The sequence below is a fragment of the Pipra filicauda genome, unplaced genomic scaffold (assembly GCF_003945595.2).
Source record: "Pipra filicauda isolate LSUMZ 115617 unplaced genomic scaffold, ASM394559v2 scaffold4_size7858003_pilon, whole genome shotgun sequence".
Lineage (NCBI taxonomy): Eukaryota > Metazoa > Chordata > Aves > Passeriformes > Pipridae > Pipra > Pipra filicauda.
In genome coordinates this window covers 5,205,563-5,231,721 of record NW_024104643.1, presented here as the reverse complement: position 1 = coordinate 5,231,721, position 26,159 = coordinate 5,205,563, and the positions used below count along the sequence as shown (strand labels likewise).

The 26,159-nt window shown below is 36.8% G+C and overlaps 1 protein-coding gene across 3 annotated transcripts in view; it reads right to left on the bottom strand.

The window, feature by feature from the left end:
* Nucleotides 1-26,159, bottom strand: part of ZNF407 (zinc finger protein 407) — a 335,285-nt gene that overhangs the window by 111,363 nt on the left and 197,763 nt on the right. For all 3 annotated transcript variants that reach the window (XM_027746031.2, XM_039386726.1, XM_027746033.2), the window contains 2 exons: nucleotides 23,595-23,678; nucleotides 15,317-15,437 (listed from right to left, as the gene is read on the bottom strand). In XM_027746031.2, coding sequence (XP_027601832.2) covers nucleotides 15,317-15,437; nucleotides 23,595-23,678 — 205 coding nt within the window. The remainder of the gene's footprint in view (nucleotides 1-15,316; nucleotides 15,438-23,594; nucleotides 23,679-26,159) is intronic.

Here is a 26,159-nt window from a genome sequence, read left to right as displayed (position 1 = left end):
GGTTGTAATTATGTCAGCTGGAGTGTTGAACAAGGGGACTGATTAATGTGAGCCCCAGCCCAGGCACAGTCCCTATCAAAACCTTCGTGCAGGCCAGCAGTGGGGATGGGTTAAAGCAGAAAGACAAAACATGCTGTATCGTCCATGATAGATGAATTGCTCCAACAGTCTTCAGGCAGATGTTCCAGGACAGTATAATATACAATTACTCTGCCTTATCACCTTCCCAGGGACAATAAAGCTTCCTCCTTCTATAGCTCATGTGAGTGAAGGCAAAATTAGTTTTACTTTTACAACACTGACTCACTTATCATGTTGCCTTGATTGTGCTTTTACAGCTAAAGAAAACACATGTTCCACTCTTAAACTAAAAAAACCAACCAAACGAACAAAAAAACACCACCAAAAAACCTCTGCATTCTTCACCTTTTAAATAAAACCAAACTATTCCTTTGAATCTATTTTGCATCATAGTAACACAGTCCTTAAAGAGCTAATTCAGTTTGCGATTCTAGGGAACATAACTAACTTTAGAACAACTGTACCTATTCATAAGCCGAATGTTATATGTACGTATATGAAATTACATTAGTGAATCAAGTCAGAATGCATAGACAATAAAAAATACATAGGTTTGATACAAAAGATGCCTATGTGAATAACATGCCTTTAGTGACTGTTTTAACTAAGCACTCACTCTAAAAATGCCACAGTACTCTCGTAGAACAATTCTTTGAGAAGTCATTAACTCATATACCTCTTTAAAGGCCACAAGAGGTTACTGGATAACTATTGTAAATAATCCAAGTACTTTCCAAAAAAGTAAACAGAAATTAAGTAAATAATAGAAATTTAGGAAGACAACTATATATATTTGTTTCCTTTTTGTTATCAGATTGATGCAGTAGTCTATATGTTTCAGGGCCATTTCCAAGAGTTTACAGAACAGCAGCTTGCTAACATGAGGTGAATAGCAAGAGAAGAATATAGCTCATAATATCCTGAAATCCTTCCTTTCTAGATACTGGATAGTTACAGATAAGGAAGCTGTGCTTTAAAGAAGAGACTTGAGTCTAAATAGTTCTACTTGCACTCCAAGATGCATTGCTTTCAGTACTGCCCCTTCTTCAGCTATATAACAATGACATGATCTCAAAAAACAAAACAAAAATAATGCACCCAGAAGTGCATTTAGGGAGACACTTATTTGAAGGTCAGGTTTAAAAACAAAACCACACTAAAAGAGTCAAGGCTGATTTTAATAGCACTTAAGACTGCATACATATTTGAAAAATTCTACTTATAAGCATTTAATTCTCATGAAAGGTGTTGGATGACTAGTCCATAAATGAGAGACGAGATTTTCTAAGGAGACGATGGGAATTAGGCACTGACATTACACTTCAATGGAACGCAGGCTCTCAGCTTCTAAAACCTTCTTTGAGGTTTTAGCCACTAAACAGTATGATACAGTCCTGGCAACAGTAAGGTTTCACCACAGTAGTACAGGCTTTCCTACACTCTGGTGAAATGTCCTACATTTACAAAGCAAAAAGTAGCTCCAAAAAAGATGGTATGTTCCCCTTGCACAGCACATTGACCTTAGAGGGTGGCATGACGGAATGATGTTACACCATTCACTGCACGGAGAAACAACAGAAAAAATGGTCTTGGCCTTGGAAAAATTACAATCCAAGTATTGAGAAGGACATGATAATCAGAAAACAGGCAAAAGAGTAGTGATAGGTGTGGGAGACAGGGTATCAGTAAAACAGAATAGAAATAAGCTTCTGTTTAGATGCACTGTTGGGCATGGCAGTACTAGAAGGCAACCTAGTCTGTCCTCTATAACCATTCAAATTCCCAATACAATTAGTGGACACAAGAAAGAATTAATATAGGTATTGATATTTGCTTCAATTAGGCGTCTACTTTGTCTAAAGAAAGTGTAGATTGCCAATATGAAACATCAGGAGCTCTGCTCTGGATAATGAAACACTGCTGCCCTTAACTTTCTGGAAATTGAGGCACTATTGTAGGAAGTAAAACTCACGAGTTTTAGGCTGCCTTTATCTCGAGGAAGACTAATTCTGTTCTCCTCCATCCCAGGAAAGTATTACCTGGCATGAAATATCCTGTATCATCCCATTCTTCTTGAAACTCTGTCATTAGACAGCCAGGAATTGCCAGGAACCAAAAGCAGATCTAATCCCTCCTTTCAGAATTGTTCTTCTGTTTTTAGCTATGTTCCAAACAAACCTTTCCTAGAGAATCCAAACAATAGGCTTCCAAACCCCTGTTCTGTGCACTTTCAGCCAAGAATCCTAAACAATAACTAGAATGAAGTTGCAGACAGCACTGCCATTATTAACTAAATGAATCTTGACTCCTCTAATATTCAGGCCTCTAACACATACCCAAGAATACAGGAATAGGGTCCTGTTTGCCTAAGAAGTGGATGAAAAGTCTTGAGGAAAAGATACCCATTTCCCCAGGACAGGGACTTCTGAGCATGCCTCAGTGATTTCATTCAGTTGTGTAAGAACTTGCAAACTCATTAGAGAGGAGAATAAAAAAAACCAAAACAGAAAATCCAAAAGAAGTAGATGCTTTTGCATTTATATCTTTTGGCATGATTTAAGGAGATCAGGATCCTCTCTGCAAATTTTGGGTACTTGATCCCACAATTTACTTGCCTAGTTGAACTTTTTTTACTGTTCAGGATACAAAGTCTTGTGGAAGGTGCTACCAACTTCCCAGCTTTCCATTTCTCTCCTATGAAGCAAGTACTTCATGACTGGCAGAGAATCATCGTTTCACTGAGGACATGGAGGTGATGTGATTAACATCAGTGGGGCCTGGACTTTATCCACTGTCTTTGTTTTTGATTTATAGTATCAACCCCATGAGAGTACACACTATCCAGCCAGTGAGAGCTGACTCCCAACTGAGCTATGGAACAGAGATGTTTAGATGGAGAGAGGCTTAGTTATAATCCTTTCTGTTACAGTACTGCCATGCTACTGGTGAATTGAAACTAAAAATGGGCACTTCAGAGCAGGAAAAGAAAATAAAGATTCTCCTGATGTTATGTTGTAGACTTCTGAGGGAAAAGAGATCCAAACAAAAGAGGAAGCCAAGAGCAGATGTGGGTGGACAAGAACTTAGGTAAAACAAACAAATGCTGCATTTGCCTTTTAGAATACAGTTCTGCAGTCTAGTGCACTAACAGAACTATCCATTACCCAATACTGTATACTTATCCCTCACCTTGCACAACCACCAGGAAACACACAGCCATTCCAAAAAGCTGCACTTGCCGGCCTTGTTTCGGCTAATTCCTGACTTGATGTTACTGCATTGAAACACACTGGATAGGACACAGCTGCTTTGCCCTCACAAGGGCTCAGATTTAGGACCTTCCTCTGTAGTCTGACACAGACTTGAAAAAATCTGGTACAAATTCCTTTATCTTTAAAAAATTTCTTCTACATGAAAGTATTTTTACTACTCTTCAAAATGACTATATTTCAGCATACAAAAATCAATCAGCTAAATACTATATGACTGTGCTATAATTTATTAGTGCTGATCAAAATCTTAAAGACTAGTAATTAAAATTCAAATTAAAATGTGTTGAAAGTCACATTTAGTCACCTAAATGAAGAGGTTGAATTTCAAATAGGTACAGAGCCACTGGACACCATGTGAGATGATAATTCGTGGATGCTCAGTATCACTAATAACATGTAAAAGAACTTGGCATTTTTTCAAACTTTGCTTCTTTTTCTCAAGTAAACACATCTGTCTAGACCTATGAATATGTCAGTTCATCAGTGAATGACTTATAGAAAACAGAAAAAGTGCCAAAGGAAGCATTTGTGGAATAATATCTCCATAGTGGGAAGCTTCTTCTTATTCACTGACTGAGAAATGTCAGTGGTCTCAATCTCTTGGGTAAAAATCTCTTCCAAATAATCTCTTTGATGAAGATTAATACAGATATTTGGGGGTGTTCTCTTTATCCTTAAAAAATGCCTTTAAATTTTACCTTTAAAAAGGACCTATCCTGACAACTTGCAACAAACTGTTGATTTGGGACTCAAAACATTGATACATCAGCATTGTACCAACTGAAGTATGAAATCATCCTATGGGTTCCTGCCCTGTTCACTAAATCTCTCAATACAGTAACAGCAGCTCCCAAACAATGTCCCTTCAAGATAATCCCTTTCAAGAAAACATGGCTGTGCTGGGTGGTGAGGCTGGATTTTAAGAGAGAAGAACGCATGACAGCTGAATTTTGACTGCCTGTTCCTCACTGTTGCTCCTTTCTTTGTCCACCTCTTTCAGGAAACGTGAACTTAAATTATCTCAGCAATTACTACAGGCTGTCAGTTTTCACTGAAACTGGCCAGCAGTTTAAAAAGTTATTAAAGAAAGGGACAAAAGATGAGTGGATGGGCTGGCACAGCTCTTTGCATAAGTTAGGGACATCAGCCTAAAAAACAATTGATGTCAACTTATTTATAAAAACTGCCTTTTTGAATTACAGATAAATCTTTTTTTCCTGAAACAAAAACAAATTACTAATGGCTTTTTATATGTAAAAATATCTATAGCAGATATCTCAAAAATTTGCTAATGGAAATGGCTCTCTGTATTTTACCAAGAGCTTGTTAACAAAAAGATGTAGGAAATACCACATTTTTCTAATGAAACATCATCAAAACTTAAGAACTGATTTTAATAATCACAATACCTTCTAAAACTTCAAAATTATTTGAAGTATTGTTTGCCCTGTATATTGTACATGCAAAATTTCAACAGAAATGTTTTGAGGAAGCTCATTATAAGATGGCATTCCATGTGGGATTTCTAGCAGAACAAATTATGTCCTAGACTGCAGTTGTTAGAGAGAATCCATAATCATCTTGAACAAAGATTGAAGGAGCATGCATGGAAGTTACAAATATAAAACAATAAATACCATATTTTAAGGAGTACTAGTAATATCACAGTGAACCCAGAGGATGATGTTCAGGCAGTTTATGACATCGCTAGAACCACTTGATGTATTTAGAGGATTATAACACAAAAAACTTCACAGTACTATGAACTGCAGAGTATCTAGTTTTGTGTGTTTTAAATGACAACATTACTAAAAATATAAAATGATAGCAATGCTAAAGAACATCAAAAGAATAATTATTAAAAAGTACATATATATGTATATGGACCTACATTCTAGGAACCACAGTAAAATGGGCAGTTTGCCTAAGTGGAAGGAAAGCCAAACTAGGACTAGACTAGAGGTCAGCTAGCCTGAGGTCAGAGCAACCTGTAGCTGTGCTACCAGCCCTGGGAGCACCAGGGAGATCTGGGCTGGCTTTGAGAGTCAAAAGTCACTTTGCAACCTCCTCTTTACTTTAGGAAGGATAACCAATTTGTTGTCAGGCTATGAAAAGAAGCACCTATTCATTATCCCTCCCGTTCCCACTACCTTCCTATTTCAGTGCATTTACAGAAGGAGGTGGGTAAACATCAAGGAATGTGTCCACTCCAGTCCTCTGACCCATGGGAGTGGGAAAAAGGAGAATAGTGTTGCATCAGCTTGTTTCTCATGGCACACTATATCTCAGCATTCTAACTTGTGAGGGGAAGATGAGGAGTGCTGTACAGACCTCATCCTTTCTCTGAAGACATAAAATGAGAAGAAATTGCTTTGACCCAAGGCATCCAAGAATGCAGAAGAACCTTTTCCATATATATATTTCTCCCCTTAATTATTTTTCCATTATTAAAAGAACACATTTTAAAAGACATTAAAAGACAAAATTCAGGTACATACGGTATGCAACAGGTTAAAGACAAAAGCCAAACAAACAACCCAAATATAAAAGACAAATTTAATGAAAACTACTGAACACCACTTTTAACTTTTTTAATAGCCAGAAAGGAAACTAGAAACTAAAATGCTAACTGACCACCACAGGGCACGTGCAAGTATCTGAGATTTTTTTAAAATGGTGTTAAAAAAAAAAAAAAGGGAGAAGAAATTGTAACACCAGAGCAGCACTCTGTTGCTTGTAATAATAAAACTGAGGGCTTTATATGCTGGCTTATATAAAGCAAGTCCCTAAGAAGTCTCAGCTGTATTTTCAGACCAATCTATAGCTGTTATTCAGACCTAAACAGGCCTAGCAAAACCACAAAGATCATCCCAATCATAGATAAAAGAGCTGTAACAAGCAACTTAATAAGTTACTTGGACAACAGGCTCCTCTCCAGATTGTCTCATGACTTATGAGAATAAAGCACAGTACCATAACAGCAGAGACTGCAAAATGGTTTCAGGGAAGGTGAGCTGTTGTATACCGAATGGCCTGTCTTCCCTATGCCATATTTTCCTATGGAGAAGGCATCACCTCCCAGCAGCTCAGGAAAAAGCAACATGCAAACCTTGAGACAAGCTCTCCTTGTTACTGGCCAACATTAAGCAGCAGCTTTGAACCCATGGGTTATGAAGCAACATCTTGGGAACTCTGAACTCCCAAATCTCTGATACATCTGTCTGCAAAGCAAAGAGCTGACGTTCTCAGAGATGAGCTTTCAGCCCACATGGGTTCCCCATCACAGTGGGGAGATGGTGGCCAGGAGCACCAGCCTTCCAAATCCCAGGGGCTGATTCTGCTCTAGAGCCTCAGTCTCACCATATTGTATTGTGGCCCCTGGAAAACACCCTCCAGCAACACTGTGGAGGTGCAGGCCTGGTGCATCAAACCCACACTTCCACTACACAAGTAGGGAACCTTGTGGTGATAGCAGAGGCTTTAGCATCTGTGTTTCCAAAGTGCCCCGACATACTGTGCCAGAAGAATTTGGGCAGAAGCTGGTACAGAGACAAGGACAACTCTGCTGGAATGTGCAAGCAATTTTATTTAGCTTCAGTAAATCAGGAGTTTCTAACAAATATTTATTTGGAAAACTGCTCACAATTTCTAATGCATTCAAAGTATCTAAGTAACAAGTTTTTCTCAAACACAAAAGCTCTTTCTTTTCTCTTCTTTCTTCCTTCTTTCACTCTTATTCAGCAATTCTTTTCTCTCTCTCATTTTCATCAACCTTTAAACGGAAAAAACCTTTCCCTTTCTCTCCCTCACAGTAGACTACACTGCTTTCTGGAACCACTCCAAAACAGAATTTTCTTTCTGTCCCTTCCCCAGACTTTAATCTGTTTTATATGTCACATATGAAGGAGGAAGAGGGAAGGTTGTCACAAAGAGAGCATTAATATAGAAACTTTTTTTATATGGTAGTAGCCGTATAGCCTGGAGAATAAACCCCATACAACACAACAGGCTTGTGTCTATCAATTTCATTTTGGAGGTCTGTAACACCACCAAAATATTTTCAGATTGCTAACTAGCCGCCATGTACTTAGCTGGTAGTTAGCAATAATAATAATAATTCCTTGCAGATTTTACCACCCCCAAAGATAGCTTTGGCCCTTTTATAATGACTGTATTGGGGATTAAGGAATGGTAAAGGAAATAAACAAATCTATTTATTTATTCTCTGCTAACAGGCAAGAGCAAAGAAAACATATATAATTTATTTAGCCTTTTTTAAAACATGTTTTACCTAAAAGGATCACTATGATGCCAATGACTATTTTTAGAACAAACTATTCTAACAAATGAAAGTTTATTTTTAGATATAAACCAAGATCTTCACTGTCCTTTTGTTGTAGAAGCACTGTAAGAACAGGAAATTACAAGTCTTTTTTGCTACTTCAAGCTGTATTAAGACCATAGCCTTGCCATTCATCTTGAGGTTAGTACTAAGACTTTATTTAATATCAAAATACAACTTACTAAAGATTGTTTTAGTTTGAAATATATGCTCGTGTTCCAGACTGATAAACATTAATTAACTATATATTAGAAATAAATAAAATGTATTTATGATAAGATATTTACGCTTCTTAAGAAAGAGGAATAGATAAGACAGCGATGATTACATATGATAGGAAAAAAGAAGTGTGAGGACAGTGAGAAGATAAAATGTGATAAAAAGAAGACATTAGTTACATTAATCTGTCCACTGCATGAATTGGCCTTATCCATATTTCCTAGACACCAAATACTTCAGGTTCTGGGTTAAGTGTGTTGCACACCGATTAAAAAAAAAAGAGCATCAGTACAGCAGGGAAGAGGTTGCGTAAGAAGAATAGTTTAGGGACTAAGCACAAATTGAACAGCAAGGGGAAGACAGTACTGAAAGAAATCAGCTTGATAATGTTTTTGCAGAACTTAACCCAAAGAGTGAACAAACTTGCAGAGCATTGAGATACAATCATGACAGGCCATAACAGAGAGATGGTGTCAGAAGCTGAAACTAGGTAGTAATTTTTACATTGATATCAAAACGGTTGCATGTCCCAGATGCATTAAACTCAGCAGTCACCCCTGAGATTTAGCAGAGCACTGAGGCTTAAATAGATCACTTAAACGTTGTTCTTCAAAGGACTCAATCCAAAATGAGCCTAGAATAGTATTATCAATGCTTGCAATTGCATCACCCGTTTAAAGGTACTTGGGCAGATCCTTAAAGTCCCAAATCTGATGGTTCAGTGTTACCATGAGAATCACAGATCCATTGCACTAAAAAGGCAATTTTTAATTCCCCTTATTTATAGTGGATTGGGGAAAACCCCCAATCATCAGGAATAAATTAATAAATAAATAGAAAGAAAAAAAAATCAACAAAAGAAGCTTGAGTAATCAGTGCTCATGGAATTATTCATGGATTTCCTTAACTTAAGGAGTAAGTATTATTCATTAAAATTAATAGAAGTCCATACTACCCTTCTACCAAGTAGAGTGCATTTACTTTGCTATCAATTACAAATATGGAATGCAAAGGACATCACAAAATGATTCTGGTATTGCATACTGTGCCAAAGCCTCTTAACATGGCAACTACACTGTGGACCATTCTACATATGCCAATGCATATGTGTGTGCACATACATATATGCCTTTATTAGAGAAACAATTGTTTCCTAGTAAGCATACATTCTCTTAAGCAGTCTATGCAGTGACACTGGACAGGGACAGCTCTGAGAGAGGGAGTTTGAGCTCTTTTATACACTGCCACCAACACCCTTCGCAAAACTGCAGAGACAGGATTTCTCAGTCAGCGCAGACAGTACACACATCTCCAAGCAAGGGTCATATCATTAATTGTGAGCTCTCTGGTTCTGTGAGTTTGAATTACATCTGGTCAAGTTGGTTTACCTGATAGCTGCTCTGTATTGTGTACTATTACAACACTGCATATTTTCATCCTGAGTTTACCATATAAACTATTTGCTATAACTGAGGTGATGATAAAATGTTTTATTACGCCACAGAAACATCATAAAGAGAATAACTCTAACCCTTGTTTTGTATGCCATGTATTCACTAGAATAAATAAAGTGTTTTTGCAATTATATCTAAATTTTATTACAAATTATTTTTTATGTACTTAAATGCTACAGCGTATTTTATTCCAGATTAACAGAAATATTTCCAAATATTTTATCTGAATGTTTATTAAAAACTAAGGAGTGAATAATATTCTGAGGAGTTTGCATTTGGGAACTATGACCATGCAGTGACAGAATGTCTTTCTAAACTTCTATCTTCATTTGTTTATAAGTCTGCTAGCACAAGGCACTGGATATCCTCAACTCATGCTGCTAAACACAACAGAAGCTGAAGTGCTTCCTGAGGGCCCAGTTTGTTCTATTACATACATGCATTATTTTCCTTAGCAACTTTGTATTCATACAAAGTATATGCACTTTTTATTTTAACCATTCTGCCTTTGTGATATATATAAAAAAGTGATTTTCCACAGTGCAGTGGTGGTTGCCACCTGGAATCCTCATCAGCCTACACAGTTTTATAACCTAGTTATTCCTTATATATGCATGTTAAATTTCACTGGTTACAAAGAGCATATTAATGCTAATATTGTAATGGTAAATTTTTTCATCATTTTATGTAGAATTTGCCTTAACAGCCTTTCAGTTTTGCTATGAATTAGTACATATGGTAGTACATGAAGTTCATACCTCGTCTGTAAAGTAGTCCCTAGTTATCCTTGATATAACTAGGGAATAGTGCCCAGCTGATGCAATCATATCTATATGTTATTGAATTCACCAAAATAAACAGAGAGAAAACACTTACTTTGCACATTCTTATGACTTAGGTGCAAATCCGGGAGTGTATTATAAACTGGTCTTTACAACCTATGAACAGATACTATAAGTCAGAGGGAAATAGGAACTCCCTAGGGATGCTGTCCAAAAAAAGAATAGTAGCCCCTGTGGAGTCACTCCCCCTAAGTCATGCTGCTGCTGCTGCTGAAAATATGCAATGAATCCTTCTGCAGTTGGAATTTCAGATGTCATATTCCCTTACAGAATGTTGTCTAATTATTTTATTATGCATAATAAATGTAAAATATTTATTTTAGCTTACATAATTATATTAAAAATGTATGCTATTTATTCACAGTCTTGTAAGACATCCTTCACAAGTCATATACCTTATAGAAAGGAATGAATGCTGTTTTGCTGGCCTGGTTGTCTGTTTTCTATACCTTCTTATCTATGTCTGAGCAACTACCCTGGATATTGCCCTCCATTCCTTTGCTTCCCCTCACCGTCATGGGTCTTCTGTGCAAAACAGACCGTACAGTGCAATCCTAGAGAAATTAAAGTCATTTTGTTTAATTACAGCAGAGGGATGGCACAAAGCACATTAACATTATACCTGTCCCACACTCTCATGGTCAAAGTTGTAGCAATACTCCCTCTGCATCACAAAACTATGCCAGTGCTCCTCCAGAGGCCTGTATTTCAACAAACTTGACTATGTGAGTAAAGCAGGGTTCTGACTTTCGCATGCCCCCACCATGTAATTCAGATCCATTTTACAATGAAAACATCCCCCTCACACACACCATGAACATAAATTGCCTGAGAAGCTGTGATAGTTACACAGAAAGTCAGGACGAGAGTTAAATTTGAAGCTTTACATATGACTAAAATGAGACTTCCCATTCATAATTTAGACCCAGGCACAAAACCAGTCAAGTCTTTGAAAATGCTGTATATCTGCATCTCTCATTGACATCATCAAACTTAGGGGAGTTTTGCACTTCTGCAATCAGGTCAAATTCAGCTACCTAAATATGTTGCAGGTTTAGAAAGTTTGGCCACAGACTATTCAACCAACAGATTTAGAAATCTGTTTACAGGTGCCGCTCATTTTTGGGAGGTTATACAGCTCCTCATTACTTACTGTGTCCACTGTCAAATGTAAACAGTATTGTCAGTATAACTGTAGGATCGTGTCATCTGAAAAGTTCAGACACATAACACATTTTTTTTTTTTAAATTACTAAGAATTATAAAATAAGCATTGCATATGTAATGGTGGTGCAGGGTCCTGTGAGACCAATTGTGTATTATAAAATTAAGTTGAACATTAATTAAGAGTGAATGAATATTTTTGTATGACAAAGCACACTGACTTAAGAATGGAGAGACATGCTGTGTGATTTGAAAAAGTAAACGCAAAGGAAAATTGTGCATATTTTTAATTAAATAGGGAAAACCTAGGTTGAAAACACAAAGGTGAAAAAAATATAACCGAAACATTTAAGGAGTAAATTTTTGTATTTATGAATACATATATTATATTTTTGTTCCTTCAAAAGAAATTAGATTTTATAACCTAGACTGAAAATATAATTTTAAATTATACTTTTTACTTGAAGTCGCATACTACTGTATAGAACCGCAGATGTTCATTTCTTTGTTATCAATATAAAAAAAAAATTAGACAAAAATAAGTATCAAGTGGTCACAGTACAAACTCTAGAGATGAAAGGTAACATTTTTTCAAGAATATTGAACTATAGCCATAAGCATAGATTATAAAAGCAACTTGGTAAAATAAAGTGAGCAAAATCTCTCATTTTTTGGGGGAATATGCATACTATAGAGAATATATAATTTGTGAGCTAAAAATGCTAGGTTAATTTATTAATCACTTCAGAAAACCACAGCCCTTCTCTTCTAGTAAAGAAGAGAATTTCTCATTACATGTGTTATATAGGGAATAAATTCCATTTTCTGTTCCATGCAGCCATAATCACTTTTCCCCACAGTATCTTACAGCCTATTTGCCTTCAGTTTATAAAGTTTATAACAGTTCCTAAATTTAGATTAGTTTCTTCTAATAGCCCTTTTTCTGTACTTCTAGCCAGGGTTAGCTAGCCTTTCACTCACTAAACTGGTAAGAGTTTTTGCAGGATGATTATTCACAATTTCAGGCTGACGAAATGAAAAGCTTGAAATCAAGAATCTCCAAGAACAGTCTGAGCACCGATGAGCTTGACAGGAATAATTAAAATACTCTGTATTTAGACATTGTTTTAATTCAAGTGTCTCAAACTACAGAATAGAGACATAACTTCATCTATCAGTGAAAGGTGGCTTTATGGTAGCACTAACAATACTCTCCTCCATATCCCAACACAAAAAGAGGAATACTCACCTCGCTGAAACGGTAAGAGTCTGCAGTTGCCAAGCAACACTAAACAGCAACATCTGAAATAGTCTGGATGAACTTACAGTGCAAGGTCTGAGCTGAAAGCACCACAAGACCTCAATCACTAGACATGGGGATGAATTTTATCACTAGGTCAGCAGATTTTAAAATCTTCATTTAATATTTTTTTGTAAGTGACATTTGCAAGACTACATAGTATCTGCTGAACTGGTGCAAACAATATTATTTACAGCATTGCTAATTCCTTTCCACTGAAACAGATAGTACTGGGTAAGTTGACCAGGAGGCAACATATGATTCCCTTAAAATTGTATTCTAAAACAAAGAGACATTTGGATAGAGAGAAAAATACGTATACTTGTATACAGCCAACAAGGCTGGCTAATATCCCAGGACTGTGGAAACTGGCAGGCACAAGCAGGACTGCTGAGCTAATAAATACAGCAACTCTTCTATGGGTTACTCTGCAGCTAGACAGAGTGCCTCACTGCCTCTATGAGCTTGCAGCAGCACAGCTCTGATTCCTGCATCCCTGCCAGATGTTTTTCAGCTGAGCTCAGAACAAATTTCCTGCATAATCAAAGCTTCATTAGCTGGTATCTGTAGAGATCAACCTCTGAAGATTAGGTCAAAATTGGCCTGAGAAGGATGGAAACTAACATCCTATTGCCATGAAATATTTATTTTTCAATAATAAAGAGGCAGAGCATACTCAGATATTTCTTGTTAATCCTGACAAATTAAATTATGTTTGCATCTTCTCTAATAACCTCCAGTATAAAAAATACTACTAAAAAACTTGTTATTTCTTGGAATTTATATCTCATACAGAAAACTGTCCACTCAAAGTAAAACGATCTCCTGTCTTTCATTCAATAGAGCATTTAGTTATTTTGTCATACTGAGTGAGGGAATTGCATGTGCATAACAAACCTCAAACTGATTCACATCTACAGTGCTCTCAGTCTCTAGGGTCTTCAAGCCAAGGAGCTCAAACCCACTGTAACCCACTTCTCATTACCTAGTCCTGTAATAAGACTATTCCTGCCAATTGGGATGGTTCATTAAAGTGGATGACTGCAAGATTAAGTCTCCTCAAACACACAGCATTTAAAGATAGCGCTTCTTTTACCTTCATTGCAGCACATCATGTCCCACTATTGCTTATTTGCTCTCACTTCACTCAACACAGACCTTTTAACACAACTGCTTTGACCACAGAAAATCACCTTTCATTTTTAGATGACTTACTGAAGCTGACAGAAACATTCCATTTATTAAAAAACAACAACAACAAAAAAAAAGAAAGCAGGCAGTCCCTTAAGGTAGCAGCACAGAATAAAGCCCCGTCCCTTAAAGGTTATCAAATTCAGTTCTCTGCAATTCTAGAGAGTGATTTAATGGGTGTTCAATACAGAAAAGTTCACAGAACATTTGCCACACATGCACAAAACAATGCAACAAAAAGTTTTGCACAGAAATTGCATGATCACCGCAGAAGCTTTCTGTACAAGACTTTTCTGTAAAGCATGAAAATAAATAGCATGAAATACTAGGCTTTGCTATATAGTCTTGTTTTAGGAAACTACGTTAAAACTGACAGTAAAGGAATTATTATTATTATATTATATTATATATATTATATTATATATATTATATATATTATTATTATAAAGGAATTATTATTATTAAATGACAATTGCGTGTTCAGCATGAAAAGAAAATAAAAAATGCTATAGTGGTATAATCAAATATTTAACTTTCTCTGCTTGCGTGCATCTAATCATGCATACATCTAATGCATACATCTAAATGCATACATCTAATCATGCGTCATTTATTAAATATAATGCGAAATTTTAAAAAACTTTTTGAACATCCACTGTTGCAAATTGCCCATAAAAAACTTCAGTGGATTCCTTTATAGTACACATAGACTAGCTACCTCACTGCCAGGTATTAAGAGTATTCAAGATTGTAGAAGAAGCATTTAAGAGTAAAGACTCACCCAAGAAGCAATATGAGATCATTTAATAAGTAGTCTATAATGAACCAAAGACACAGGGGGCAAACAACAGAATCATGTAATTTTTGAGAATTTAATCTACTGCCCTAACAGGATGGGTTTTAGCGGCGGAACATGGGAGGCTTTGCCATGGGACCAACCCCAGGGCCAACTCTCATCCAAATACCCTGGGCTGGCAAGGAGAAGGAAAACTGGAGCAAGACTGCAGAACTGTAACTAGCTCCAGTTGCTTCCTGTTCTAATAAGTGTCTTGTGAGCATTTAGGCCTTTTAGAGAACTTTTCCTTTCTTGGTGAACTGCTTTCAACTCAACCGAGAAAAATTCCAGAACCGCAATTGATTTGAAAGGGCGATGCAGATAAGTGGCCTCACCATGGAGAATTTTAACAGACACTAGAGCAGCTGTGAAACAAACACTCAACATTAGCACTGTAGTGTTACCACTAAAAGGTTTCCCATCATTTGTTTTTCTTTATAAAGTAATACCTAAATACTGAAGACTAAGTTTTTAAATGCAGCTCCTAATTTAATATGCAATTACTGCTGCCCTGATGGTGTTTTAATGGCAATATATTTTTATTGGTGACTTCAAATGAACCTCATCTGATCACCTTAACCCTTCTCTCATCATGTTTTAGTTAATGACTCATTACCTGTAGTCACACCAGGGACATCTGTAAGGCTTTTCTCCAGTATGGACACGCTTATGTCGTGTCAGATGCGATTGCGTTGTGGAAGCGAAGTTACACTCATCACATTTAAATGGTTTCTCTCCTAGAAGTTGACAAGAGAATCATTATCAGTTTTCATCAATAGAAAAGGAAGACAAGTTCAAATTTCTGGCATATCCCTTGAGATAGCTTTTATTCTGTATATATACAGCAAACACAAATACAAAATAAATTTCCAAATAAAATGTACTAATTGAAAAATATGACATATACTCATCAGTATCCAGCTCACTTCCCATGTGGTGTTACACAGCAGAAAAAAGGAGGAGAAAGAACTGCACTGAAATAGAGTAACCATGTTACTGGTCTTATTTCATGAAAATATAACCAAGCATTCTTCTCACCCTGCACCTTCTGTTAAAGTTGGGTCAAGAACAGCCCTGAAAACAACACTGTTGAACACAGAAGGTGAAAAAATCAGACTAATGCTTGTATTCAGAACTTGCTCAGAAAGGAACATCTCCAGGTAGAAAGCATCTTTGTCTCCAGTCATGGATTTTAAATCTTATCCTTTAAATAACATAAATAAACCAGGACTGTGAATATGAACCAGAACTCAGTGCTCCATTCCCCTCTCTTGCCTGCTAGTCTTCTGCCTTTGTGAATCTTTTCTGAACAGTAGGCCAATTTTCAGCAAAAGGACTTGAAAGGTTAATGAAAAAAAAACAAACAAAAAACCAACAACCAAACCTAGACTAGGACAATAATATTTTTAGAAGACTAAAATTCAATCTCTGCTGACTGTGCAACTAAACTGAAAATTTCTATGAGATTGCTAATTGAAGAAAACTGAAAATCTCTAGTGTCTAATTTACTATGTGAAAAGAGTACTCTTCCTTCCAGTGGAAGGGTCTACCCCTTAGAAGGTACCAAAATAAAATCTCATAACAGATACACACACTGTGATGCCTAGCTATGAACCTGCATTCCATTTTTCTAACTGGTTGTCCCAGAAATATTCTGGCACATGTAGTTACCATATAGGGAGGAAACAGGTTTCTTTTTGTATGCAAAAGACTAAAGGCAGCTCGTAACTTAGGTGATCTTCTCTGAATTGTGCAAGCCTTCAGAAGTATTTATCCTAGAGACTTCATAAGGATTAAGAAGTCTGGACAAAACACCTTGTAGAATATTCAGCGTTCTGCAACTGGCAGTATCAAAATTGAACCCTAAGCCTATTAGCAGGTACAATGTGAAGTTTTTCAGACTGCCAGAAGATATATCACCAGCACAAGACTATCAGTAAAAGTGGCCTTCTGTAATCAGTAATTAAAGGCCACTCCCAAATGGCCATGCCTCCAAGCCAAATTTTTCAAGTCTGTTTATAGCATGAGACACTCAAGACTTCAAAACAAACTTTGCCAGAATATTTGCCAGAGGAGAGAGAGAAATCTGCATTTTTCATTCTTGGAGATTGTTCGGGTTTTCCCTCCCAAGGGAAAAAGATATGCAAGGTCCTCAAGGCCTGAAAAGCCCATTCTGCTGGACAAAAGGACAACAGAGCAGCTTCTGAAAGCTCCATAAAGAGTTGGAATAATTGCTTTTAGCAGTTGCTGGAGAGAATACCAGCCACTGTTTTTCAGTTATTGTTTCATGGGACAAGGAAAGGTGAAGGGGCAGGGCATAAAGCTGAAGCCTCTACGCTGGACAAATTGAGACTGCTAGAAAGTATGTCTTTCCTGCCCCAAATGGGGTTTTCTTGTCAGACTCTGACACTCTGCTCTGGAGAAGCTGATTCTCCCAGCAGCTTGAATGGTACTAGCTACTTCTTCAATTAAACTCTCTGGGAGGCCACAGACTCCCTAGCAACATAACTTGTTCTTGAACTGAAGATTTCTTGTTCTGATTTATTTCATCATCTAGTATTAAAGAAGATAGCAACATTTTCAAGCCTAAATAGAAAAGCCACAGGTATTTTAGATAACATACATATTTATTTTAACTGCTTTTATTTAAAATGCATTAGAACCTTGCCAACTTGCCCCCCTGGCAGATCTGAACTGAAAGTAGATTTTTAGTTTGCCATTCAAGGGAGAATGGATCAAGTAAAGGTTTATTGCTGTGCCACAGCAGGGCCAGTGGGGCTGTGAGCCAAGCAAGTGCCCATTGAAGCCAGGAGGTCTTGCAAATTCCATCGAGACCATAAGAAAAATTATAATCCTTGCCCACTACTCCAGGAAGTTTCTCCTTAGGAAAGCTTTGAGGCTAACTGCTCCTTTCAAGTGGACTATGTGTAAATCTCACCTGACAGAAAATACATCACAGCAGCACCACAAAACAAAAGCCAACCAAACCAGGAGGAAAAAAGACAGTCTAACATAGCCTGTAAGTCTTAGTAGTTGCACATGGGAAACAGTATCTTTATGGAAAATTAACCAGGTTGATAAGTACAGTTGAAAAAATCTAAGAGACAACTAGGTATTTCTTTGGGTTGGGGGATGTTGAAGACTATATTATCTGTAGCAGGAGTACTTTTATTTATTTGTTTATTTATTAAAGTTTTCCTCAGACCTACTCATTCAAGTATTTTTTGTCTTCCCTATCTTTGGGCCAGAATGCTTCTTATAAGCTTTTGTGCCCCACTTTTCCTTCCACTCTTCATGCCTTCAGACATTTCACGCAATAAAAATATTTTTTTTAATATGGGCTGCCACTAAAAATTCCAGGACTCTTCTTTACCTCCAAACAAGTTTCTAATTCATACAAAATTAAAATAACACAAAAAAATTCAATATTGACAATATTTTTTAAACAATAAAAACCATATGTAAAAACTATAAAATAGTATCCAAAAATGTACAAGGACAAAACTTACTTATTTAAAGATCAATAAAGGTAAAAAAACCCAAACCACCCTACCCTCCCATTACTATTACAGAAGACTTGTCTGTGCCTCACCATGAAAAAAACCCGATAGGTGCCCCAAAACGACCCAGTGGTCAAGAAGTTGGGGGGGGGGGAGGGAACATAAGGATATACATTCCAAGATCAAGGACCCACTTTCTGGGCCTTTATTTTGTTTTTAAGTACTTTCAAAAAGCTCCATTTCCTGACCACGGGATCACAGAAGAAATGGGTTTGCATTTTTGACAATACTGCAACCAACTTCTGAAATGTGTCAGTTGTTTAAGTCACCTAACATGAAAAATCTGAGCTCCAACAATCAAAGTTTGTGAAAGCAAATGATAAAAGGGTCAGTTCATGGTGCGCACCAGACTATAAAAGCATTTATTAAAGCTGCTGCTAACCAGTAAGCCTCATCAGCTCTACCCGTTCTGTTCTTCTTAAACCATGACCGAAGTTTTCTTTTTCTCTTGCCACTAGACAATTTCTTTGAGGTAGGGAGAAAGTTTTTAAAAAAACAGGTTTTTGGCATCTTTTCTGGTCAAAGGTTTGCTATAATCAAGTTCCACATTCTGCTGCAAATGTTGGCATAAATGGAAAAGAAAAGCAACAGAGATGCTCTTCAAATTTCACCTCTTCCCTTGCTGAAAAGAGCAATAAGTCTCCTTATTGTGCTACATTTTCTGTGGTATTCAACATTATAATTTTTTTAAGCTGTGGTGGGGAAGTTGAAGAGAAGAGGCTACATTTTACATTAAATTCAATGCCGAGTAATATAACTACACATTAAAGTAAAAGAGCAGTTCACATGAGAAATAGAAACACAAAGTGAGTCACTCATCTGGATAAAAACACATATACTATTAAATTTTCTTTCTTTATTACATTGACCTATAAATGTCTTCAGAAGCACAAGATTGAAATGAGTGAGCAGAAGTAATCATACAAACAGTGATCTGTACGATATAAGCTACCATCTTCAAAAATTCATGAAAATATTTGAACAAAGACACGATCTTCTTAAGCAGCTCCATAAGTTCATGGTGACTGCCACACAAGTGCTGTACTTAGTGTACAGTAGGTGTACTTACCTGCTAACACTCTACTGCTGTAATGTAATTCTATCATGACCAGGAAGATCCCACCACAACCAACACATGAGAAGCAAATGTAGACTGTCATTGTGTAGAAGATGAGGATGGGGTTTTTGCAATTTGCAGGAGTACTAAGCAACATTAAAAAAGGGATTTCATGCAAGAGAACATAGGCTGTTACTGATCAGCACTCTTGGACTGAGCCAGCTACTACAGCACAAAATGGAAGCAATATGTTGAGGAATGGAAAACTAGAGTGATACCAAAAGACAAACAAAGGAGGAGAACAGACAAATAAGAACACCAAGAAAAGATATTTTAAAATTATTAAGTGTTTCCATGTTTGCACTTCAAGCCACAAATAATTACGCTTGCTTGTTTTTTCTCTCTTATATAATTTCCTAGTTGATCATGATTAAGGCAAAATATTAAAATTATGTGATATTATATGCTTCTTTCGCGTATGTGTGTGTGTATTTTTGGTGAATGATTTAGAGGGTAGTTACTTTTTTTATTACAAAATTCAGATAATCACTTAGATTCTTTGTGGAATGCAACTAATTCTAAATTCAGTGAATGCTAAAATTTGCAATGTTATTTATTTATCTTCCTATCTTCAGGCAGATTTTCTTACTGGAACAAAATACGACTCAAAAGCACTTGCTTTGGGATGACTCAAAAGATGAAATTTTTTATTCCCAGTCTTGTTGACACACCATAACTATGGCATATACATTCTTGCAGCACCACAAGCTGTCCCTTATTTACCACATAGCACTGGCTGATACTGCAAGCGGTCCAAGCTTCTTCAGACAGTTTATCACAGCCTAGGCAGCCACAAGTGTCTATGGTAAAGCATTCGACAGAGATGTAAGTATTCTTTACAGTGTGATAAAATTCCGGTCAAACTCTGGACCACTCCAGGTTGCCATTGTTTCAATTCACAAAACAGAAAATCAGGTCATGGATATTTACATAGTCAGTAAAAGACTTGCAGAATTCTAAAGACAGATTCTTTCAGAATAGGACTGTAAGAAGGTGCATTAAGATAATAAAATAATGACAGAACATTTTCCCAGGACAAAATCAGTCAAGGACTTTGCTTATTCTATGTTCAAAGTGTGCATTTCTCACAGGACCACATTAGTCACTAAGGACATAACGTACTTAACACTGAATAAAAATGTCAACATCAGAAATCTTGACGGGTCAAATTATTTGTTCCTACTTTACAGTTGAGAAAGCCTCTATCAAGGAAATCTGCATCATGTTTGCAAATACATAAGTACAAACATTTTTCAAGTCTTAAAACTAATGGCTTTTTCTTTCAGTTTAACATTCCTGCACTTCTTTTCATTTAAAAAGCAAAAACATCTCTTCAATGAGTAACATCCTATTTACCAAACTAGTCCCTACAGTTTGCTCCAAGAGTGACCAAGGGCCCTATTCTGTCATTTTTTTCACACCAAGTTATACTTCTTGCTCCCTTTAATATTTCCAAAGAAAATGCATCTTTCACTAGATAAAGGTATTTCTCCAGGTAGATACAAATAATCTCATCTAAAAAGAGAAGAACAGAGTAAGAAATACCAGAATCAGGAGTATCAAAAGTCTAAGTGGTTGATCCTACAGGCAGTCCTCTCTCGTGTCAAATATCTAACAGCAGCTGAACATTTCTCTGGGGTGTCAGGACATCTCAGGCCTTGAGGCTGGGATGAGAGTAGGCTTGTTAAGTTGGTTAAGACTCCCTAACTACATGTGAGGATTTGCTCATTTGCCCTTGAATGAAGGGTCTCTGACAAGTGATAGAAGTAATCTTGGATTGGAAGATGTTCTATGTCAGCCCCCTAGACAGCTTGTACTACAGTAGGGAATTATTTAAGCCATTTAGACTATTTTTGATACCTATCCCTTTCAAACCTGATTGTAATTTGCTTTGGCATTCTGCTTGGGGAAAATTGTGCCAACTGGAGACAGAAGAAAAAAAAAGGTACAAAGAGGAGTGCATGCAGCTAATGACTGAGATAGAGTTGAGCACTGGATGAAAATACAAGGGAACCCATGTAAGTGCAACAGTGCAGGCAAAGGTGGATTGTGTCATTCTCCTTGAAACAAATAGAAGCTACAGATAATTTTTCTGCTAAAGAATCTTCTCTGATTGTTTGTGCCACAGAGGCAGATAAATGCCAAAAAGATAGATCCCTCTGCCTCTGAGATACTGTCCTGTATAGTATAAAGTTAATAGCAAAGTAATAACGAGTCTCCAGTCCTGACATAAAATATAAAGTTATGCTTGCTAGATGCAAGCTTCATGATCTATAACCTGTAAATCCCTGTGATCATAGCACAAGAAGTCTCTACCACACTGGCAAAAGAAGGGCAAAATGCCTTCAAAAACCTAGACAGCTTTTCACCAGGAAAACACCATATTTTCAGCCTAATTTTGTACAGAAATCAGGAAAATATTTTTTCTATTGCTTGTGGCCTAATGATACAAAAAATATAAATATATATTTGATTACAGGGACTTACATTTAGGAGAAACCAGATCTGCACTCACATAATAGGTAAAGACAAGAAGGGCACGTACAAGAATTTGCAGTTCTTCTACTTCCCCATTCTGAAATGATTGTTTACTATTTGTGTGGCTGCATGAACTGTGAGTCCTAGACATATGCAAGACCCCAATGTGTCACATGGTAGGCCAATAAAACCAATGGGTAGTTCCTATCCTACTGAGAACAATGATTTATTTCTCCTAAAGAAAAACATTCTTAGCCCACATTTGGCCAACTTGTGCTAATACATGAAAATTTTTCAAAGTTCCAGAAAAATGGAAGCTGTTAGTTACAACTGAAGCATACAGCTTCTATTCCAGTAGTTGTAATTGCTCCTGTTATCGTTCAGAAAGTGTAATACTAAGAGAACTTATTCTATTTACTAAATGACTTTTCTTGGTCACTTGAAAAACATAAACTTCTGGCAGTGAATGGGAACTGACTGTGGCAGTACTATCCCACAAATTGATGTTCCTTAGTATCAGAAAAAAAATAATTCTGAAAGTAGGATTACTAGCTAGATTTGCAAGTAAAATTTGGCCCTGAGTATACTTTTTTGGCGGGGGGGGGGTGGTTATCCATTTCAAGATATTGCCTGACTGGCACTGAAAACCCCACCTTTTTGAAAGCATCAAAGCCTCCTCCAAATATGGTTGCTCAAATAAACTGAAAACAGGGTGGGAAGAACGGTTTCAGGCTCTCAAGAAAGAGGGTAGCTGCTCTCCAGGAAATTACACATTTAGATGGTGTATGTTCTGAATGAAGATTAGTTTATACAGGGACATAATAAAATCTCCCACCACGATTCCTTTACAAAATCCATGGAAATTTCATGATGTAACAACTATAGCTTCTCATTTGTTAGACATTTCTTTCCACTGTACATTAGACAATGGTTACTTAACTCATACGTTATACTCATGATAGCCAGTAAAACAAAAAACTACACTGGCTTTAACAGCAACACTTCTACGTCTGTTTGAACAAAATCTATTCAAATAATCAAACACTTACAAGGAACTACTAAAAGCACAATTAAAGTAGAATGTATTAATAAACGTTTAATACTTACACCTTTCCTGGTCTTCTGAAACCAAGAACCAATTTAATTTTGTCTGATATTAAAATTTTATGACCAAGTGGTAGGAAAGCTTTACTAATTCTGGAAGAGAAATCTTGCTTTACATGCCAGCCATGTGGTAACTCTTAAAGTTGCACCTATTAATTACAAACTACCTTAAAATTACAAAAGGGCAACTGAAACAACACTATGCCTCAGTCCAAAATAATGGATTAATCTATATGTAGTCTCTAATTTTCACCCAGGGACATTCTAGCAGACTCTTGCAAAATCTTCACAGTAGCTAATCTATTTGGGCCTCGGAAAAAAAAATAGTAGACTTACCATTCATTTAAAGAAGAAAGCCAGTCTTTACAATTCTAATTCCTTCAGAAAAAAAACCAAACCAAACAAACCAAAAATACCCCCCACCCTCCTCCAAGCAATTATTCAAACTCCTAGCTAACAGATTTGATGCAGACCTTGGGCATACCGATTTTACAAAAAGGAGAAAAAGCAAAGTAAACAACGAGCCAAGGTATTATTTGTGCTGTAACGTGCTATTTGACTTGTGTTACTGTCCAGTGTAGAGGGACTCCCTTCCTGGAGAAAATATAGCAAAGAGTAAAGACAGCTTTACTGACCTGTGTGCTGCCGCCGATGCTTGGTGAGGGCATGACGTGTCCCGCCGGCAAAGCCACAAAGGTCACAGAGGAACGACTTCTCGCCTGTTGCAACAATAAACAGATGAGGGACTGCGGAGGTCACAGATCATTAAAACATATCTATCAAGGCTTTCAGGGTTACTAATTCCTCCAATCAAATGTTTCCATGTAAATATGTCAAATGGGAATGAAATTACCACTGCGGTTTATTGACTGTGATAAAATCTGAAAAGCACCACTGAACATAATTACATACTTGTCAGACCCATAAAAATTAGCTTTATTATCAATGGAATGGTTTTGTACAACTTCATTTCTGTTAGATGTCTTCCAGATGGGGCTGCTTTATGCACTTGAACAGTTTTTATGCATATCCTGATTTTTTACAATTCCCATACATCTGGCCTTTCTGTGCTGAGTAAAGATTGCCTGGAAAAAAAAGTTAATATACTGTATACATGATTCTGCTTAAATAAAATATATTCAATTTACTAACAAATTAAAGGTACTGAGAAATTTTTAACAGACTAGGTCACAGTCATCTTTAGTTACCTTCTATTTATTAGTAAGTATTAAATTATTTTCTTGAATACAAGAAGAGTACAGGCAAGAATAAAATCCACATTATTCAGTACCAGTGGCAATTCAGCACTGTTAATGTTTCTAAAGTTTTCATGACATAAAGAAAACAGGTCTTGGGATTGCTACTGAAATTGCAGCAGAACTTACATTGTTCATCTTCTAATGATAATTCTTCATTGCAAACCTCTGGACCAATATGAGAGATTTTGGCAAACATAATACTCATTAAAAGTGCATAAATGCCCTCTTTTCAGTATTTTTTTTTAAAAAGAGAAACTAGGATTTTGCCCTGCTGCCTATTAATACAGTCTATCATTTAACAGCAATATTTTTGCCCAGTATATACTAACATGCACAGCAATCTCAGCCCATAAAGGCCACATGGAAGGTCATTATGAACTAATAACGCTAATCTCAGGTATGGACTCAAAAACCTCAGATAAGACTGAAATTTTTCAATTTTTTTTAGAAGAATTGCATTAGTCATTTGGAGCCAAATTGTCTTCTTTTGCAATAACATAGTGGAGAGGGGTCTGGTAGGGCAGTGATGCTGAACTCACTGAAACTAAGTCTCCTTCAAATTCTTCGCAGTGGGGAAGGAAATTTAATTCCTACAAAAGAAGGTTGGGTTAAGAGGTTGGGTGTCAAATTACATAGTCCTCCAGTGAAGACAAAGGGGTGGAAACCTTGACGCTGTTTATTCCCACATAACTAAGCACACAGATACACAGACTTTCTGGAAAGTCACAGTGCCCCAGTTAACTCTGGATGCTGTTCATACAAGTAAGAGACCATCTCACGAGTGGGAGCTCCCTGGAGAGCACCACAGAGATGAGCTGCCCTCTCCCATCAGTGCTTTGATGAGGGTCCTGAGGATCTCCAGCTCCTCACTCTGGTTGCCACAGTGAGGGAGTCCTTGGGCCCTGTGCTACCAGGAGGAAAGCAATTCCTCCAAAGTTTCCAAGGCAGCTGGAATCTTACCACTGAAAGGGAATCACTGAAATGCTGATTAGCCTCCAACACATAGATAGGCTATGAAAAGTGATGGGCACACGTTTCAGAATTTCACCATTTCAGAATAAAGCAAATATTGTATCGTTATTTTCTGCATCCAAATCCAGTCAGGTGAGGCAGAGTGAGACTTTACCGGACTCTGGGCGTTTTTGAAAATTTGGTTGATTGAGAGTATCCCAAGATAGTATCTAAGGTGTAAAATAATTTCAGTACCTCTTTTGGGAGTCAATTCTAGCTATTTCCGATTATAACTGAATCTAAAAAAAACCAACAGAAAAAGCAGAACGGAAACCTATCCTACCATCACTTGAAGAACGCATTTGTGCTAAATGATGTAACAAAGTGAATTTTAGTGCGAAATGTTTGTCAATAATATTATTGCTGGGGTTATGCATGATTGTTACACAGAGACTTCTGCATAAACTCAGGTTTTTCTTTAGATTATTTGTTGGCATTTTTTAAATCAGGATCTTCAGCATATAGCATTTCAATTCATCAAAATATCAAAGAAAAGGAATAGAATGACTACACATAGTGCTTGATCATAATTAATAATAATTTAATTAATTAATCAATTTTAAGTATAAATCTTTCTAACTAGCACTAATGTCTAACACCCCAGCATTAAATTCACACTTTAAAGTTAAATGCTATTCCATGCCTACCAAGAAATTGCTCATCATCTATATATTGTCATAAATTAGCTCATGTTGTGTTTAACATCTAGGAGCACACTTCAGTATGGCCTGCAGCTTCATACGCTAATGAGAACACAGAGTACCCATAGCATCTTTGCAGGCTCATAGATTTACTGGGTAGTTTATATTTGGGCCTTTGCAACAGCTTTTGAACCACACAGAAATGATTCAAAACCAAGCAACAGCTTTAAAGTAGGGAAACTGATCCATCCCATAAAACGATTTGCCACTTAACTACTCCACGCTCCTC